Below are 19,820 nucleotides of genomic sequence, written 5' to 3' on the forward strand. Positions count from 1 at the left end.
GGTGGACGGCTGGTTCAAAAAACAAACAAACACACCAAAGAAAACCTCACTGAACTTTGCTTTCCTCTTCTTTAAACTTAAGTCTTTTTTTAATAAAAAACATTTTTTTAGGGCCAGAACCTCTTTGCTGGGTGTCAAAACTGTTTTACTTGAAGGACATTTCATGATATGTCACGTTCTCTAGACCCGATCCCTTTCTTTGGCACAGTGTCATCACTCTGCTGCATTATCTCCACGGCTTTACCAGATGCATCCACACAGACCAACAAATTGCCTCGCTGTTTAATGCTTAAACCTTGGTGGTTTCCCATCTTTACTCAAATAAGAACACGGTGCATTATTTTATGCAACAGCCGAGATGCAAAGATGCTGAAAGCACAGGAGAAGAGGATGTTGAACAAACTAAAAAAGGACTCATCGAGCTGGAGTCATAGAGCGATGAAGTCGTACATCGCTTAAAAGACTAAAATGTGAAGCTGTCTATCAAAGTCTGTAGAAAAATTGTACCTCAGTAAACATTTCCTGCTGAGTTTATAGTCTTACTGACTCATTTTGGATCCTGGTGACTACAAATTAAGTCAGATCATCCTAATTTTCAGAAAGGATTAGCCAGAGACATGCTTATTGGATGATGACCTATGACCGATAAGCCAATACATCTTCTCAGATAGTTAAACACACAAACCCTACAGCGCACATCCTTCAGTCACATTAAATCAGCGCCTGGTGCCAAAGGCATTAGCTGTCTCACAGTCACATCAGCTTCTCTTCAAATCAGATTTCACCACGTTGCAAAAATCCATTCACCCACCCAATAAGGTCGTCGTTTACATCACACTTTTACATCAAGGTCACTTGATAATAACTGGACCAGCTCCATAAAATAATTAACGCTCTTGAAAGTTGCATTATGATGTGCTGTGTTTTCCTGATAAGAACTCATTATGGAAATACCAAATATCCCAACGAGCCAAAGCAATAAATAAAAGTAGAATTTTTTCCTCAGCTCTAAGTAAAAACAGTCTGTTTCCCTAGAGCTGTCAGAAATGTATAAACGGTCCTTAAATGAAGAGTCTCCAGTTACAGTGTGATTGACTATATCTCACTGAAAACGCCGTCTTTAGTTTTAATGAGACGGACTAAAACAACAATTTGCTGGAAGCATAAACCCCTTTTTTGTAAAGAGGCCACCCTGCCTCAGAAGAATGCTTTAAACTGGATCCTAAATAAGCAGGATAGCTGCAACAAATGGAAACAATAATAAAAGAAAAGCATCCCTGAAAGAGAGTTTAGACTTTTCCACTTGTCAAAGTAAACTCATGTCTCGCTAAGGATCAGAAAAGCTGCCAGGGCGTTTCAGGCATCTCAAATTCTACTGAAGCATGGCAAAGGTATTTCATTTGCCCGTGCTTGACACTTTAGCCTTTTCACATTCTCACCGTCATTCAGTGCATTCCTGGAAACGCTCTGACTCACTGTAAACGAGTTTCAGGTTTTCTTCATATTTCTACTTATTTAAACCCATTCACAACAAATGACTTTATTCTACCTCAGACTGTTTCTTGTGTCAAATCAAAACACTGCGAGGAAGGTATAAAGGTTGGAACAATACTACTGCTCCGACACACACTGAATGCCAAACACTGTATCCATTATGTTTTCTTTTTTATGGTTTTTCTACCTTCAAGGCAGCCACTGCTACAAAAGACCTTGCAAGAGGAGAAAGTAGTATTTAATAGCCCCATAAGTCTGCAGATTCTTGAATGTAACCTGGGTTTTAATGCTTGATGTGCTAAAATTGTGTGTTGACCAGTGTGAGGTTTCAGGAAGAATGCTCACCTTCCTCTGTCTCATGCCAAACGATACCCTCCAGGTTGACACTAGTCCCAGGTTGGCAGGGCCCCAAGCAGGCCGAATCACCCTCCAGCGCCCCTGACGCAGCTCCATCCTGGGTGTTGGTGCCGATGGACCTCGTCCTCACCGCCAGCTGCTTAGGGTTTGAGGTGGGCAGGGCCGGGGGGGAAAACGAGGGGGCCGAGGGCAGCGAGCATCCAGGGGCCCCGGGGTGGCCTGGAGCTGGGGGAGCTGGGACTGTGAACATGGGGTCCACCTGCAGAGAAGAGGATTCATTAAAGATCAGATTATGCCACTCAGCTTAGTTTCAATATATTTAATGAAATATATGTCCATGATTGAGCTTCCGCTTCTGCTGAAATTAATGGGAGAGAGAGATGGGCAGAAATATAAGGAAAAGGATTATTAAAGTCATTTTATTATTACTGGAGTGAATCCAACTGACAGATGATTATTTCAGTGTTGGATAATGCTGCATAATGGAGGCAAGAATCGGAAGGACATTTTAGAAGAGGAGACATTTTCTCCAAATGTCACACTATTCATTATTCCACCCTCAGTCTGCAGTTACCAGCTTCCTAATACTGAGTGTCAGCTAGGGTTGCCAACCGTCCCTTAAAAAACGGAATCGTCCCGTATTTAGAAACAAAAGTTCACGTCCCGTATTGAGCTAATAAGGGACGCACTTTATCCCGTAATACAGTGAGAATCAAAAGTAGTCTATAACTTTTAATGGAATTAACGCTTTGTTTGAAAACATAATTCCCAGCCCCTCTCCTGCTTTGTGACCAATGAGCTGACAGCACACTTATGACAATTCGAGTATGACAAGTCAGATTATCGCTTATCTCATTGGTCGAGGAAAGGTCGCTTACGAAGAAAATACCGGCCAACAGGGAAACAAACGCCGACACTGCGGTGCAAGTCTCGGACGGCACACTGTGCCTCCATAAAATGAAGGTTATAACAGAAAATCTGTCGCTCTCTCTCTCTGTCTGTCTTTCACTCACACAGACACGCACACCGCCACCATCAACTTTGCTAAATTGCTAATGAAAAACATTAATAAGGCAGCTGTGATTGAGCAGCAGTGTAAATCCAACTATTTTCACGGTTGTTGTGGTCGTGATAATTTTGTGATGCCACATCGAAAAGGCTCGGATGAGCTTTCCAAAGTTCTACAAGTTGTGCCTCCATCGCTTGTGTCCAGATCACACGCTGCACAGCCGTGCTGCTCCATCTTTTTCACCGACGTTTATGTGTTTGCGCGTGAGCAATGTGAGCGCCTGTGGTGACACCCTCACGAGCGATTGATGATCGGGAGCTGCTCGAGGTGTTAATCGCTTCTCGTTACCCCACGTATACTACACGATGCACGATGAAGGCCAAAATCGGGCCGATCACCAAATCGGTCGCACGACTCAAAAATCGGCTCAAAATGGGCCAAAAATCGCACAGTGTAAGCCCAGCATTAGAGCAGCAATGTTTGTTCGCTCAGAGAAAGAAAAAAAAGGCTGCAAAAGTACAGGGAGGAATGGGAAAAGGAAAACACCTGGCTGGAAAAGTGCACTATAAAGCGCACTGCACTGTGTGCTGGCGCACTTTTTCCATAGGCATGCTTCTAATGGTGGGCACATGAAGAACACGAGGGGCGTGAAAGCTCGGGGAACCCTTAACCAATTTCTTGTCCACCAGGCATGGCAGAAGCAGATATGGTATGTAAACACTGGTTTGTTTTTTAAACCCTCTGGTTAAGGTTAATATGGGCATGTGCAGTGAATATCAGCGCTATGTGGCCAGAAGTGTAATAATATAATTTATTTTGTGTAATAAACAACTGCAAGGATAAATGATTACAACAAATAGATGACTAATACATAAAAGTAATACATAGATGAATAATGATGATGAGTTAAGATGCGTAATCATGGGAACAAGCGGGTTTACAAACAGGAGCAGCTAATTAGCATTAGAAAAGCTGAAATAATACCTCAGCTGAAGCCAATTGTACTAAATGCACTATATGTGCACTGTTACAAGAATATTTTCGTTCTATTGCTTTCTATTAATTTATATAATTTTAAGTTAAGTAGGACAGAGTTCTTTTAAAGAAAGATTTACTTATATTCTCAAAAGTTAAGCATGACAGGCTTCTGTTTAAGAAAGAGACCTGTTTTACTGTGTTAATGTTGTCATTTTGAGCTAAAAATAAATGGCTAAATGATCATTTGTTTCCCATATGGTCATATCACAAAGAATATGCATCTGCTTAAATCAAGTTCAAGTCAAATGGTTAAAAAATAATTTCACACACAAAAAAAGAGCTACCACACTGGGAAGGGTGAAGACAACTGGGTTGCCCAGCCCTGGCCACGAGGTGTCCCTTATTTATTTTTCAGGGAGTTGGCAACCCTAGTGTCAGCTAATCATCTCTCAACTGTATCCAGACTTTAAAAAAATCATTTTTTCTCACTCGGTCTGGTTCGATTCATCTTCATCTCTCTTTCCTGGCTGGTGGAGTCCTCACCCTTGTGAAATGCAAACATTTCACACTCGTTGAGCAGTTTTTGAGAGCAGAGGCTTGGATGAATGTTTCCAGCTAACGCACACACGTACAGAAGCTGCACATTATAATTAGCTTCCACTTTTGTACAGAGTGACTCAGAAAAATAATACAGTAGTGCAAGAAGGTAACAATGGATACATTCAGTGTGATTATAACAACAACAAAAAAAGTGTTTCTGCCAGGAAAGTGCTTAGACCCTGCGGCTTCTGGGGCCAGCAGGGCAGGGGACAATTTAATGTTGCACTCAATCCGTGTAGCCTATCCACCCACTAATTGCTAATTGTGGAGCAGTGAGAACATTTCTGCAAACACAAGGAGGTGGAATGAGACGGAGAGAGATGCAGGAGAGTTTATTTCACGCTCTCAGCATCAGGACAAAAGTAACTGCTCAGAAATATTTGGAAATCACACATGACATATTCAGAATCTTTATTGATATTCATTGTGTAACAATAATGCGTGTGACAACTGTCAGTGTAACCAACATCATCAACCCTTTGAGGGCTGGATTCAAATTCACAGCACACCGGATTTGTTCTATTTTAATATTAATCAATGTTAAATGTGGACATAATTGTGAGGAACACTCCCTTTCAAAAAAAAACAACTTTCAAGCTTTTTGTGTGTGAAAAGGTTAAAAGGAACACATTAGATATTTTAACGTTTATAGATTGTCTGTAGATTTTAATGTATTTGAGTCCTCCTGCTCTCTGGGTCACTGGGAGCACTGGTTGACATTATGGAGCTGTCGAACAAAAACGTGAATTTCATCTGTTTAAGATGAGGGTTTGATATATCAGAGGGATTTCTTTTCAGATGTTTTTAAGTGTTTTGATTGTAGTAAAATAATTTCCTGTAGGTATTAAAGACATCATAGTGTCATTTTACAGTATCAGCTATTCAGATTTCAGGAATGAAGGGAACGGCAGCAGAGAACTTGTAGCAGCTTTCTCCCAATAGCATCACCTTCATCCACATCAACCAGCTGCTTCTTATACACACACTGAAGCTTCTGATGGGCTTTAACTTCACTTCTGATGTTTAATTATCATTTAGAAACCTGTGCCAGCATGAGGGGGCACCCTCATGACCACTCAGCATGCATTAGAACAATACCAATATTCTTTGGTCTTCTTCTTAGCCTACTTTGGGTTTAAAGGATCTGAGGAAAGTTTATATTTCACATCACTGTGCACATTCAAACATCAAACCAATTTGAGTCTAAATGCAGGAACAATAACACAGAAAAAACAATCCTATTGGTGTATCCATCACCAAGGCTTATTGTATACAAACAGATGAAAGAAACAGTAACATGTAATCTATGCATCATTTAAAGCTCTGTACTCAAGTCTTAAATTGGGAAAAATCAGAAACTGTTTTTTTTAGGTCTGCTAATTACAGAAAAAGAGGGAGCATAAAGGGAGTAACATGTTTTAAAATGGCAGGCAATTATAAATACGTTTCTATCAGCTCAACAAATACCAGCAAACACACAACCTCTTTCTGTGCAGTGCTAAAAGCTAAAAGTATAGCTGCTGTATTTGAGACTGAGAGAACTCCAGTCAGAGATGGAGAAAGATGTAAAAAAGACAGGACAGACGACTGCACTGATCAGTGCAAACAAACTGAGGTATTAACTTTATGTTATTAAAGCAATCCATGAAAAAACTCGGGATAAACGGGTTAGTTTGCAGCACTGTTTGCAAATTTACAATAAAGTGTTGGACTGGTGCACAGTGGCTGTGGTGTTCATGGTCAGATTAGGTTACATCAAGTACAGCACAGATGGATTTGAACTGAAGCTGATATAAAGGCAGCAAACTGTCTGTCAGTGTAGGGGATGAAAATCAGCCAAGATAGCTAATGGATTAAGTTGTGTAAGATCAGCTGATCACCTGTACAAGAAGAAATCTACTGGACCACACAACAGGAATTATTGTGATTTGTGGTGCTTTTCCGTACACTCAGCCATTTTCACCAATATTAGCGTTCCCCCATGTGCCAAATCCCACTTTAACCCTTGACTGCACTTTTTTTTCTGTTTAGGTGTAGAGGCAAAGAAAAACAAAAAACGTTTGTATTCCCATGGACTGCTACATTTTATCATTATATAATTAAAAGAACAAGAGCTTCAGTTAGCTTGGCACGAAAAAAGCTGGTAGAAATGTCCTTCAAAGAGCTGCTTTTTACTATTTTGGGTATATTTCAGAGCTTGTACATTTTCACTTTTACTTGAATAAAGAAGTTTAATGAGTACTTCAGCTTTTATAGGAGTATTTTTTAACACATGTATCATAATTCTACTTAGGTAACAATTCTGCACTTTTGCCAGTTCTGCAGGGACCTGAAAAAGATTATTTTCAGGTCTGGTTAAACGCCAACATCACCATTGTTTCCCACTATATTAATCAATACTAAATTAGTTCAAACTCAAAAAAACAACTCCTTAGTTTTTTGTGAAACGTTACGAGTCATTTCATATTTCTTCTTCGATTCCAGGCTCCAGTGGTGTTTCATAAACCCAAGAACATGTTTTTAAGTTCATGGCTTGTGAGTGATCTTAACTACTATCATCACCATAGTTAGATGTAATGAAACCCATGTCAACGGTGCCTTTAAGAGCTCCTCTCTTATCTTCACCACTTATTATAGTCCCAATTACAGCAGCTCTGGGAAATAATTCTGCTGAGAGAGCAGCAGCAATCAGCAGTGAAGGATTTTTCTCGCCATTATGACTCAATAAAGATTACAGGCTTGACAGATATCTCACTGCGCGATATTCTTGAGTGATTTAACGCTCAAAAGAACTTCTTCACCACGCTGTGTCTGGAAGTGCCCGAGAAAACAGCAGCACTTTGTCAGGTCCGACACGGAGCTTTTCTGTAGTGTTTGGTTTCCCAGATAAAGGAGGTCCGCTGCTGTTGTGTTATTATGGAGATCAATCAGTTCCTTGCAGGTTTCTCTAAAAATTGACAAGAGAAGATTTTTCTTACTTCTTTAGAGAGAAAAACAAAAGACTCGAGGGTGCCCTGCACCTTTTTTTTAGAAATGCCTTTACTTTTTCTTCTACAGCAGATTTCGATACTGCCAAGTTTATTGTTGCAGCTCCAGCTCACTTTGGAATCAGGGCCAAAAACTACTGGTTTCAAAATCCATAATCAAATATGATCATTAGTGTTTGAGGGAAATAGTCTCCCTGATTATCAATCAAAGGTTATAATTAAAAAAATGTTATTTAATTGTAAAAAAAAAAAGTGAAATAGAAATAAAAAGAATTTCATACTTTGGGATAAAGTCTGAAAAAGTATTAGTGGCCTTATTAAAGGTTCTCTTTTTAATTAGGCCTCAGTCAGTAAAGGCTAGAGACCCGGGGGTTACTGCCAGTCACTAGAGTGAAACTGGTTCCAAGATTACGGTACTGCACTAAAAACAAGAATGATTGCTTTGGTTGCTAGCAGGTTACCTTTGTCCCACATGGTTTGTATGGAAGAAGCCGGCTTGTTTGCAAACTACTCGACAAGCATTAGTGGGACTGTGAAAAGTGCGACGTAAACTCGACACGGACATCATTCACCATCAAAGTTAAGCTTCTGAAATGTGTTGGTTGGAGTGGTAAAGCAAAATGAAGGCGAACTCTCTCTGTTGTGGAAAAAACTACATATGAGCATGACAATCTGCCAGTGGCTAAAGATACCAACGGGAGGTTTGTGGTACTACTACAGCTGGAGATAACCAGCAGCGACTGACCAACGAGTCAGGGAATACACATTTTTCCCAAGTTGAAACTCCATGTTGGACATGTTGAGATGTTTTCAAAAGTATTTGTTTTTTTAAACTTTTGTCTTTTTAACCATAACCATTTGCTCAAGAGCCTTCACGGTCTCTCAGACTAACATTAGAAACAAGAATATAGAAACTATTTAAGTGGCTAAAATGACTGATTTGGTCCATTTATGCCTGTTTTAATTGTTGCTTTTGTGTTTTTCATTCCTATAAAGTTTCTTTTATCTGTTGCAGACATTGAAAAATGTAATCAATGTGTCTTCATCAACAGAGCTGTTTTCATCATCACTTTACGCATGCTTCTGCAGCAGTAAACCTTGGTACTCTAGGATTGTTAGCCATGGTTTACTATGAAATATTACAAGGCAATGATTATAAGAAGAAACCAGATTATAATGTTAAAAAATATACACACATTTTTATTATCTGTTCAATATAATACAGAGATGCACCTCTTTCTTCAGAGTCTGCTGATTGCTTTTGGAAGATTTAACAATATTTTAAAACACAAAACATATTTATTAGTTTAGAAAACAAACTTGAAACGTGGTGGGCTGGCTCTTTTGAGAAATGCCCTGTTAGCTCTCCCTCAACCTTTGGGTTGATCATCTAGCGTTTGCTGTTCCCAGTGATATACATCGATTATTCCATGAAGCGGGACACTGTTGAGGACAAAGGCTGATGCATGAAGCCAAACTGTGACATGCATATATTAAAGTGGCACAAACACGTATTACTCGTCCTTCCTTTACTACCCGAGTGATTAATAAGTGGAAGAAACTCACCAACACTTGAGTTGCCTGTTTAGTGTCCCTTGCAGTATCTGTAATCCAGCTAGTATGAAAAGCTTTGTTTCGGCTGCGTACTGCACAGAATTTATGTTAAAACCTTGATAAACAATGCAAATTTATCATGCAAAATAGCAACAAAACAAAAGGCAGATAATCCTCTGTGCTTTCTGAAACCGTCTGTTAACTCCCACACAGCTGCTGACAAAGACCACACAGGACTTCTTCAACCAAATCACAAAGCAAATTAACTATAAAAGAAGAATCACGATCCCCGGTGATTTCTGTTCTGCCGTTAACGCCTTTTTTTCCTCCCTCAGATACCCAGAATAACAACGCTTGGTTGCAAATCACACGGCAGCTACAGTCGACCAGGCTGCAGACTCACACAGCAAAATAACAATAAAAACACAGGCCTGCTCCCTTGTGAGTCAGACGCTTCGAACAAATTATCCTTTCTCACACTGTTTCTTAATTAAAAAAATCCTTCAACACGCACACACAAATATAACACACCAGAACAGGAGAATCTATTAAATAAAAATATAGGCTTCAGTTTAAATCGCAGGTCGGCTTAGTTTCATATGATCTGTAATGATATTACTTAATGCGCTGGTATTATTCAAAAATACCATACACTAAGATTAAGTGAATAAATAAATACATACATAAAGTCATTAATTAAATATGAAATAATAATGAAAATTCACTCAGGGCTCTTTCTTAGTTTGTGGCTCGGCTCAGGTCATGAGCTGATGTTGCTGTGATTTTCCAGATTAAATACCAGGTTATCTTTTGCTTTATTTTTCTAGTCAGACGATTGTTCTGTTCATAGAACCTGATATGTTAAATGCACTGAACAGGGATCCTTTTAAATGTCTCGGTAATATTATTAACACAGTTGCGTCCAGTACAGTGCAGAATGGCATAAAATACAACACTGGTTTTCATGTGAAAACAAAAGCTTTCATAGGATCTGTGAAATGGAACAGCTTATAGAACCACCTTTTGCAGCAACACAGTCATTTTCTGTATGACCTAATCAGTCTCTCCCATCTTTGGTCTTAAAGATGGACTCAAATTTCTTTAGTGTACAGAGGAGTTTATGGACGACTAAAAATTTCAAAGGTCGTGTGGCTAGAAAGCAAGCCCAGATCATCACCCTTCCACCGCCATGCTTGACAGTTGGTATGACGTGTTTTTGCTGATATCCTGTACTTGGCTTTTGCCAAATATGGCAGTTTGTTCAAAAATCTTAGCTTTAATTTTCTCTGTCCTAAAGACATTTTTCTATAAGTCTAGTAGTTTGTTTTCAGATGCAACTTTGCAGACTTAAGTCGTGCTGCTACATCTGTTTTGAAGGCTCCTGACAACCCTTGAAAACAAGCCATAGTAGTTCAGTCTTTTTCTAATTGCAGTGTCACGACCTTTAACAGCTAACATGTTAACTGAGGCCTGTATTGTTTCTTGGTGCATTGCTAGGTCTGACCTTGGGTTGAATTTGCTGGGATGTGCATTTGTGAGAAGATTGAAGCACTGTGTTAATGCATCAGTCTTTCTAGAGCTGCACTTCTTTAAAGGTATTTGACAGCAAACTGTTAAAACCTCTGCTTTTACAGAAATGGTCACACTTGCTGATGATCAGTTAATCTAGTCCGTTTGATTAGCAGCACCTGAGTAACTCTCAGAATTTTTTCACATGACTGTAAACAAACTGTTTCATGTATCATAAAATTAGCAAAACTGTGTAAATGTAAAAGTATATTTTTTTATATACAAAACATATATGTTTTATTGTCGGGCAGGATTATTTCAGCAACTCTGGGAACTAGAAATGCAGACATATCTTGACCAGAGGTTCCTACAGTAGCCTTTTCTGTAAGTTGAGTTATTAAACACTTATCAAGTAATCAAAACATAAGAAACTTGTCCAGTAATCTCAGAGTTTCTTGAGAGAGGAGAGCTGCATTCTGAGGAGCTTTGGAAATGGCCTGTTACAAGGTCAAAGTCAAATAAATTTTTATTGACTCTTCAGATATTCTTTGTCTTAAAAAAAAAAAAAAAAATGCAAGGTCGATAACACACTTAAGTGCAAAGGATAAAGTGCTGTATGAATATGTGCGTGAAAAAGGTGAACGTGTCTAGTAGTGGAGAGTGCTTTAAGTGGTGCTTTGAGATCAGAAGTGCCACATCAATGCCAAAACTGGTATTCGTGTGGCATTCGGTTTTCTGACCTCGGAGTTCTGTTAACATAATGCAAGTAAATTAAAAATAAGGTACAGAAACATATGCTGCTCCTTTTGTTGACAGCTGATGTGCATCGGTGCTTGAAAATGAGCACAGCAGTGCATCATTGCGTCCAAAAAAATTCTAAAAAGTGTGATGTTTCTGTATTGAAGAGCATGATAGAGTATTGTTGATTACAGCAGTCACATTGATCTGTAGATGAAATCGCTTGCGCTCATGATGCTGATTGGTTGTGAAGACTTTATGTTGTGAATCCACTCCAGTGCCTTTCTTCTATTCTTAAGTCTTTGTTCTCCTCCCAGGAACTGACTGAAACTGCACCGCCGCCGCTGCCTCATGCTCCTGCACGTGCTGATTTCGCTTGTGTTTTTTCGTAAGTACCCAGTATCTTTTTCTGTGATGCCTTCTGTATCTTTAGAGAACAAAGATCAAAATAAATAAATAAATAAAATATGAAAAAAAAAAGAAAGTGAAGCCCGAGTGTTGCTGCTTGAACTAATCCACACAGGAACACGAAGTATATCCAAATAACACTAAAATATGCATGGACCCTGGAGCTGTGCACAACACAAAGTCTCTCTAGTTCTCACTTTCCTTCAGATGATGTCCATGCTCGTTTTTCCTCTAAGAGTCAGATTCAAATCACCAGACAGTATCGAACCATTAAAAGGGATGTTTAAGCATTTCTTATTATTTCTTCTTAATATTTGCTATCTTGAGATTACCAGAGGGTTGTAATAAGAAGCATCTTCCACATAGTTGGGGTTGAGCTTTGAGTTAGCTGGTTCCACAAACCGTAGAGGAACCCAGTCAGAGACAACGAGTACCTTAAACTTTAAAATTAAATATTAAAAGCTACTCTGTATGATATCATAGCATGACCATGCTATAATATTCCTTTTGTGTTCACATTGTTGGTAAAAAAAATGTGGGTGGTAGATGTTATTTAGATGTTAAGAAGTGACCATTTTAGCGCATTGTTAGTTGCTCACTCTGCTTGTATAATTAAATTTTTGTGCATATAAATGAGAAATTATTCTTGATAAGATATTCTAATAAATTCTAATGTGTCACATTCTAATAAATGTGACACAGGATGCAAAAACCAGGCTAAAGTCCAACATTTTTTTTACATTTTCCTAAAATGTCTAAACTTCTTTTTTTTTCTCTATAAATGTTTAACTTGAAGGTGACAAACTGTTTCCACTCTGAGAGTAAAGCAACATAAATATTCACTTAAAAACTCCACTGCAACCACTGATTGATCATAATAGGCAACATGGTGACTTCATAATATCTGATATCTATATCTGATACTGTAATACAGATACAAGAGCCTTCGAGACGTAGTTTGGTTCCTCAACTCCCGACTGTTTAGGACAGGGGTGGGCAACTCCAGGCCTCGAGGGCCGGTGTCCCTGCAGGTTTTAGATGTGTCCTTGAACCAACACAGCTGATTTAAATGGCTAAATTAGCTCCCGCAGTTCTCCAGAGGCCTGGTAACGAACTAATCATGTGATTCAGGTGTGTTGACCCAAGGTGAGATCTAAAACCTGCTGGACACTGGCCCTCGGGGCCTGGAATTGCCCACCCCTGGTTTAGGAGGAGATTGCAGACAAAGAAATAAACAAACAGACAGATTCTGTTGTCTGAGAGATTTTGTGTAATATAGTAAAATATAGACTAAACAATTTTTCAGTCTATAATCGATTCAGTGTCATTCAGCTCTGTAAAACAAACTTGGCAGCAAATTAGGACCAAACACAAACATTTTTTCTTATTTATTTTTATCTACATGCAAATTTTCTCGACACGGTCATGCAAACCGTTACTGCACAGCTTCCTTCATTGTTGTTATCGAGGTAGGCTCAACAGGCTGAGCAGATGGTTGATGAAAGAATTTGTTTTAAAAGTGGCATTTCTAGCTGCTTTTTAAACCAAAACTCTTGTTATTTGTAACATGACCAAAATAAATTAGCATAATAATTTAGCAAGTTAAGAAGAGAGCCACTTTTATCACAATGAAAACTCAGGATTCAACATACCTAACCCTAATGCTTTAATTTGCCTTGCAGTACAACTCTGTGAAAGGAAGCAGGTGACAGTGAGACGTGAAATGGTAAAAAGCTGACACAAAAACAATGAGGTTTCATATTTTGGGCTCTTTCATGAAGAAGACGGTTGAAAAAAGAAAATATTCAGGTGACATGCTGTTGCCTTTAAACCCTGAGCTGGTTTAGAAAATGCTTTGTGATGACTGTTAGCAAGAGGCCAACATTTCAGAGAGTACTGATTACACTTATATCTGCTAATGTCCATGATCAGTTAATGTGCAAGGTTATTATAGTGAACTAAAACTAAGCTAAAAACTAAAACTAGGTATGCACAAACATTTTAGTAAACTTAGTAAAAATGAAACTTTTGAAAAAAATAAACACTAAATGAAATGACTTTGTAAACTAAGTAAGTGGAACAAAATTAAAATATAGAGAAAATATCCTTCATATTGTTTGCCTAATAAGGATCTGACGGGCATGTTTTTGAGACTTTTGGATACAAAACTAAATCACCTGCTTTCAAAAATGTCTTATTTTAATACAATAAATAAAATAATACTTAAAAAGTCTAAAAACTAACACTGAAGATAATAAAGATTAAACTAAACTGAATGTTTCAAACACTAAAAGCTAACCTGCCATGCATAAATCTGAAAAAGAGCAATTCCCCTTTAATTTTGTGACATTTGACACAGTTGGGTTGTTATTAAAACTCTTTACCAGATTTATACTCATCTCATCTTTCTGTCACGTAATAAATTTAAATTGCATGTTAAAACTAATTTTAAGACTATTCCAATACTGCACCCCTCTCTCAGACTGCTAACTTGCACGCTTGCATGTTTTCTTGAGTTTCCAAAAGTAAAATGGGAGGCAGAGCTACCTCCCAGTTTGGACTCAAGAGACAAACTGAATCTCTGCTTTTAAGTCCTCCTATTTGATAAAGCCTAGTGTGGATCAGGTGACCCTGAGCCATCCCGTAGTTATGCTTCTATAGATGCAGGCAGCTGGGGGACTTCCCATGGTGCACTGAGCACTTCTTCTCTAACCCTTCACTCTTCTCCTTTCACTCCCTTATGTTTATTTGCCACTCCTGCGTGTAATTAATTTTTGTGTTTTGCTTTGCCAGAGTTTTCTTCCTGTTTAAAAGGAATTTCTTCCTTACCGCCATCTCCAAGTGCTGGATTACATCGGATCATCTGATTAGTGGGTACTGTGGGATTTGTGTGGTTGTGGTGGGGTGGGGTAGGAAGGTTCTCCTTATCCTACCTCCTACCCGTTTCCCCTGCTCTCCTATTTCTGGTATCTTTGATATAATCCTTGCCTGAGCCTTATTGTATTGTTTGCCTCATGAAAGATGAACTCAAGATAGTCAATTATCCAGTAATCTATAAGTAAAACTTGAAACAAATGATAAATAATTGCATTTTAATGATGCTTTTCTAGGCAAATGAGGCACACAAAGTGCTTAACACGGCAAACCATGTTCACAAATCCACATATATTTTATTGTATAAATGCACCACTTTCGATACATATCAGACACGGTTCACTATCTCGCCCAAGGACACGTCATGTGGGCCGAAGAAGCCGGGGATTCAACAACCTGCCTTCCAATTAGTGGACAGGCGCAACCTCAGCCGCCTCTTGAAATACGCCAATCACAGCATCACAGAATCAAATCAAATGACTTGATTCATTTGATCAAAATCCCAAATCAAATTTAATAAATTTCTATGAGATTATGCCTAAATTTATATTGTTCTTGCCTCTTGTAAAAGAGGCTTCAGGGACTTCAGGGATCTCAATAAAAGCCGTGTGTCAATTTCACCCTTTAAATCCACTTTGGTGAAAGGGAGAGGATGAGGAGGAGAAGAGGAGAAAGCAAGCAGAAAAATCTGCTGCAGTTCAAATAAAGCAGACTCAACTTTAATGTTTCCTCCGACACACTGGAGCTTTGTGTCGAGGTTGAATCACAAATAGCTGTCCTAACTGGCATGCAGAGCTGGATTTACCCAAATTAATCAGGAGAGGGAGGCTGGGTGGTGAGAGTCAAGGGAGCCAACTGAGTTTTCCATTAATTCTCACTCTAAAATCTATAATTAAACAAAGAGACATTTTTTCATCTTTGGTTTTCATGTTTCTTTTTTCCTCTAAATCTTGAATCGCATTTTTAAGCGCCCACAGAGCAATGCGGTTTTTCAAAAATGCCAAAAAGAATTTGAATCAATCCAATTATCCCTCCATCTTTTCCTTTTTCCACCCATCCATCAATCCTCCTTTTTCCTTTACCTCATTTTCGTTCTCCTCCCTTTTTCTTTTCTTCCTTTTCCTCTGCTTTCTTTGTGTCCTTCCTCCCCTCTCCCTCCTCCCCTCATATTAAATCCCTCAGTGAGCAGCCTCACTGATGTTTTTTTTTCTCGCAGACAAAAATCATCTCTGTCTTTATTGTCAGGCTGCTGAAAGAGGAGGCGTGTGTGTGTGCGTAGACAATCTGTGGTTTATCGAGTGTGTGTTTGCGTTTGTGCTTCACGCGTGACTGTGTGTGTTTTCACGAATAGTAGCCATTTTTCCCATTTTCTCTCTCCAGCCTTGCTCATCTCAGCTCTTCCTTTTTCAGTCCCTCATCAGCACACATACACACAGACACGCACACAAAAACCACTTACCTTCCTATTGAATGACAAGCTCTAATGGCATTTAAACCAACCGAGTGAAAAACAATGGACATTACTCACCGCTATAATAACTCCTGCTCCAAAATATCTCAACCTCTTTCTTTCCTTCAACACTGCTGCTGCACAATCAACCATTAACAATAATTACATTAGCACAATTCTGCATAAATTAATCTCCCCGAGTTGCAGTGTTTGCAAGCAGCGTTTTCATAATGATGTAATTATAAAGCATCTGAAGTGAAGCAGACATCACACGCTCTTAGTGTGACGGCTGATGAGAGACTCCATCGGGGGAAATGTGAAACCTTAAAGATGGCAAAGATGATTGGCCAGTGAACCATTACTTCCAACTCAGTAAACAGCCTGTGCATGGGAGCTATTATCCTTTCAAAAAAGAGATTGTAATAACATGGCAACCCCACATGTGACAACCAGATGTGGCTTGCCAACCTTGAATTGCAAAAGCAAATATGAACTAAAGGAAATCCAACGGCCACCACACTGTTTTCAAGTAGGAAGATTAATTGCCGCATTTGCAGATGCGTGCAATTTATAATTTTATTGTTGGACTGAAATTTACAGACTAACACTGCTTTTGTTGCATTAATGTAACTATCAACAGGCCTCTGTGGATTACATCTAGTGCTTTAGATGCTTTAGACACCAATAAAACACATCTTGTTAGCTCTGTAACAGGATATAAATATAGTGGTTCACTGGATTAAAAAAAGAGCACAATGGTAGAGCATAAACAAGTCGACAAAAATATAACTGTTGAATAATCCTCGTGGTTTCTATGATATCCTTTGGCATCTACAGGATTTTGTGTTTTTAAGAGTTAGTTACAGTAAGAGGAACATTGTGGTTTTGTTTAACTAAAATTATTTGTATAACATTTTTTGCAAGTGCTTCGCAGTTTCAATAAAAGCACAGATTAAAGAAACGTGCATGTGTCTAAACATACAAACACACATTAGGAGAACAAGAGCCAAAAATAATGGGCTGGTTGGCTGAATCAGTGGTCATTTAATACAGACCACTGATTGAGCTGACCTGACAGGCTGTTCAGAAGTTCAGGAGCCTCAAAAGCGTGATTGCCTCTGGTTTAAAAAATTAGAGCAAGGAATAGTTAAAAACCCTGATCAGACCAGACCAGAAAGGCTAACTGATGGAAAATAGTCTGAGCAGGTCTGCTGTGTAGACTGGAGCCATGTTATTAATAACATTTTTAAATGAATTAGAAAAAAGAAATGAAGGGAATTGATAATTGGGGTGATGTGTTGTGTGTTGGCTTGTTGTTTATGCAGCCGAGCTGCTGCATTCTGGACCAGTTAAAACAGGCACTTAAAAAGTTACTTAAAGTTATCAAATTCCACATTACTGAGTGTCAAAGGTTTGATTCTTGCAGAGTTTCTTAAATGAAAAAAGCAAGACTGGATGAGCTTTGAGATGTGAGATTCAAAATTCAAATGTTGGTCACAAATAATGTCAAGGTTCTTAGCAAAAGGGTTTGATGGAGCCGATGTAATAATTGCCATCCTTTGAGAAGCTGTTTGAGCCGAAAACGAGCACCCCAGTTTTTGCCATCATTGCGATGGAGGAAATTTAAAGACGTCCAGTTGAAGCATTCACTGATGTTGTTTGACTAAAAGAAAAGTTCAGCTGTGCATATTATGTGAGATAAACACATAATAGAGATGAAAAGCAAATTAGCTGCAGCCAATGGGACAGTAAGTGTAGTTAGTCTACTTGCCTATTCTAGCTGCCCTGTTTTGGTGGTGATGTACACCAATAACGTTGACATTACCTTGCTTAACCTTAAATCCTGCTTCATAGCACAGAGCTGTGATTCGCTGCCCCTCGTAAACATACGATTTGAACAGCAGATGGGTGGGGCTTCTGTGCTCACAGCCGCAGCTGTTTGCCTGAGATATTCACTCTTTATAGAGAGCCAAGAGTAGAAAAAAAGTGCCTGAAACAGTCTGAAGCCTGACCTCTTGATGGAAATTCCTAGTATATATGCTGGCCTCATTTAAGACTTTTTCTTCATATAGTATGTACGACTAGAAAAAGGGAAGAGCACACAAACCACATCTCCAAAAACCACATCCCCTGATTTGCCATCATATTGTCTGAGTCAGATGAAAGCAGCTTTAATCTGATTTGGATTTGAGCACATATGAGACACTCATTGCCTGAGTCAAAGAGCGACTGAAGCATCCCTCTGAGTGCAGCCGCTACAAGATGTTTCAGGAAAGCTGCAGTTAAATAAAATATGAAAGGAAGCGAAGAAGAAGAGGATGTGAGGTGATTCTTCGACGAGTTTTCAGGTAATGACAGACGGTGGGAGGTGAGATTATGATGCTGTTTTATTTCTGTGTTTCCTGTGGCTTTGGAGGCTTTGATGAATGGATGCAAAGGAAAACCTGCCAGCCTGCAGAGCAGAGCACGTGGGCGTACTGTCATACCATGAAGCCTTTTTCACTCTGTTGGCACTGATACTTTGATAGCTAATGGACTCTCAGTCCAGCCTCCACATGAGCTGTTCTAAAAACACCCTTCACACTGCCGTTTGCTCGTCCACTTGTTCTCCTTTTCTTCTATTCAAGCTTCTGTCCAATCAAGTAAAACAAAATCATTTTCCTTCAGTCTGCATCAGGCTGATTAATCAAAATGCCAATAAACTGAGCCAATATTGGCATGTAGTCAGACTTACCTAGCTTTGATTGATTACATATTTATTCAAGCTGATCAATGATCTTTGTCAACCCTCTCTCGTTGGGAAAGGAGAGCAAATAAACATGTGCTGTGGTATCACTCCACAAATTTCTGTCTGCAGTAATGCCCACAGTAACGACAGCAATGGAGCTGCACCCTGGCTGTGCAAAATGATTGACAGTTTGAGCTCACAGATTGCACAGTAGTAACAGTTTTGTTGTTCTTAAAGCAAAGGTAAGGCTTCAATAAAAACAATACAGCAAACAAAATCATGTGAAATCGTGATTCTTTGCTTTGGTTTGTTTTTTTAAGTTACACTCCTGGAATTGCGTTTTTTCGTAGACCTTGTGTAAAAAGTCAGAATTGTATGAAAGAAGAACCGAAGGCACCTAAATCTCATAAATCATGCAGTTTTTCTATTTGCAGTCATGCATTCAAGTCTTGTGGGTTGATCTTTGTTTAACAGACCGATGTACTACCTTTTGCTAGAGGCAAGGACATAAGATGCAGCAGTACAAGTCATGGCCTGTGATAAACAAGACAAAATACAAACTGCTGGAGCTTCTCCACTCTGGCTCTGCCTTGAACAAGTGAACAATGAGGGAACAGCGTGCTGGCTTTGTGGATCTATGGACGCCTCTGTCATCATATTGTAACCACAATTATTTCACATTGTCCAAAGCTCAGTTTCTGGCCGGTCATGGGGGATGTAAAGTCATAACAGATATATGACCACAATATCATATTTTAAATGCCTAATAAATGTGTAATAAATAAATAAATCTAGAGGATAAAATGTACATTTAAAGGGTAAATCAATCCCAGGAACCCATTCTTTTGGATGCTCATTTGCCTGGTGTTGAATAATAATAATGACATCTAATGAAAGTGCAGCTTTGCTGTTGCTAATTTATCGTTATTGAAGACACTGATGACTCTGCCTATATGTTTGTTACATTTCAAACATGCTTCCAGGTTTTGCCACTCTTATTCTCACTGATTTATTCCAGCCTAACAGATTCAAACCTCAAACCTTTAATTTCAAATAGCTTTTAATATTTGACACAAAACATTTTCATTTAGACTCTGAGGGTTTTGTTTCTTGGGGTTTTACAGTCACCATGTT

At 38.9% G+C, this 19,820-nt stretch overlaps 1 protein-coding gene across 1 annotated transcript in view; it reads right to left on the reverse strand.

Moving 5' to 3' along the window:
* The window catches only part of znf608 (zinc finger protein 608), a 67,735-nt gene that overhangs the window by 34,558 nt on the left and 13,357 nt on the right, over positions 1-19,820 (reverse strand). The window contains exon 2 of the mRNA XM_085366864.1: positions 1,840-2,110. Coding sequence (XP_085222990.1) covers positions 1,840-2,110 — 271 coding nt within the window. The remainder of the gene's footprint in view (positions 1-1,839; positions 2,111-19,820) is intronic.

Source organism: Diplotaxodon limnothrissa, linkage group LG12 (assembly GCF_057381915.1).
Source record: "Diplotaxodon limnothrissa isolate DT_005_m linkage group LG12, D_limnothrissa_male_GT1.1, whole genome shotgun sequence".
Classification (NCBI taxonomy): Eukaryota; Metazoa; Chordata; class Actinopteri; order Cichliformes; family Cichlidae; genus Diplotaxodon; species Diplotaxodon limnothrissa.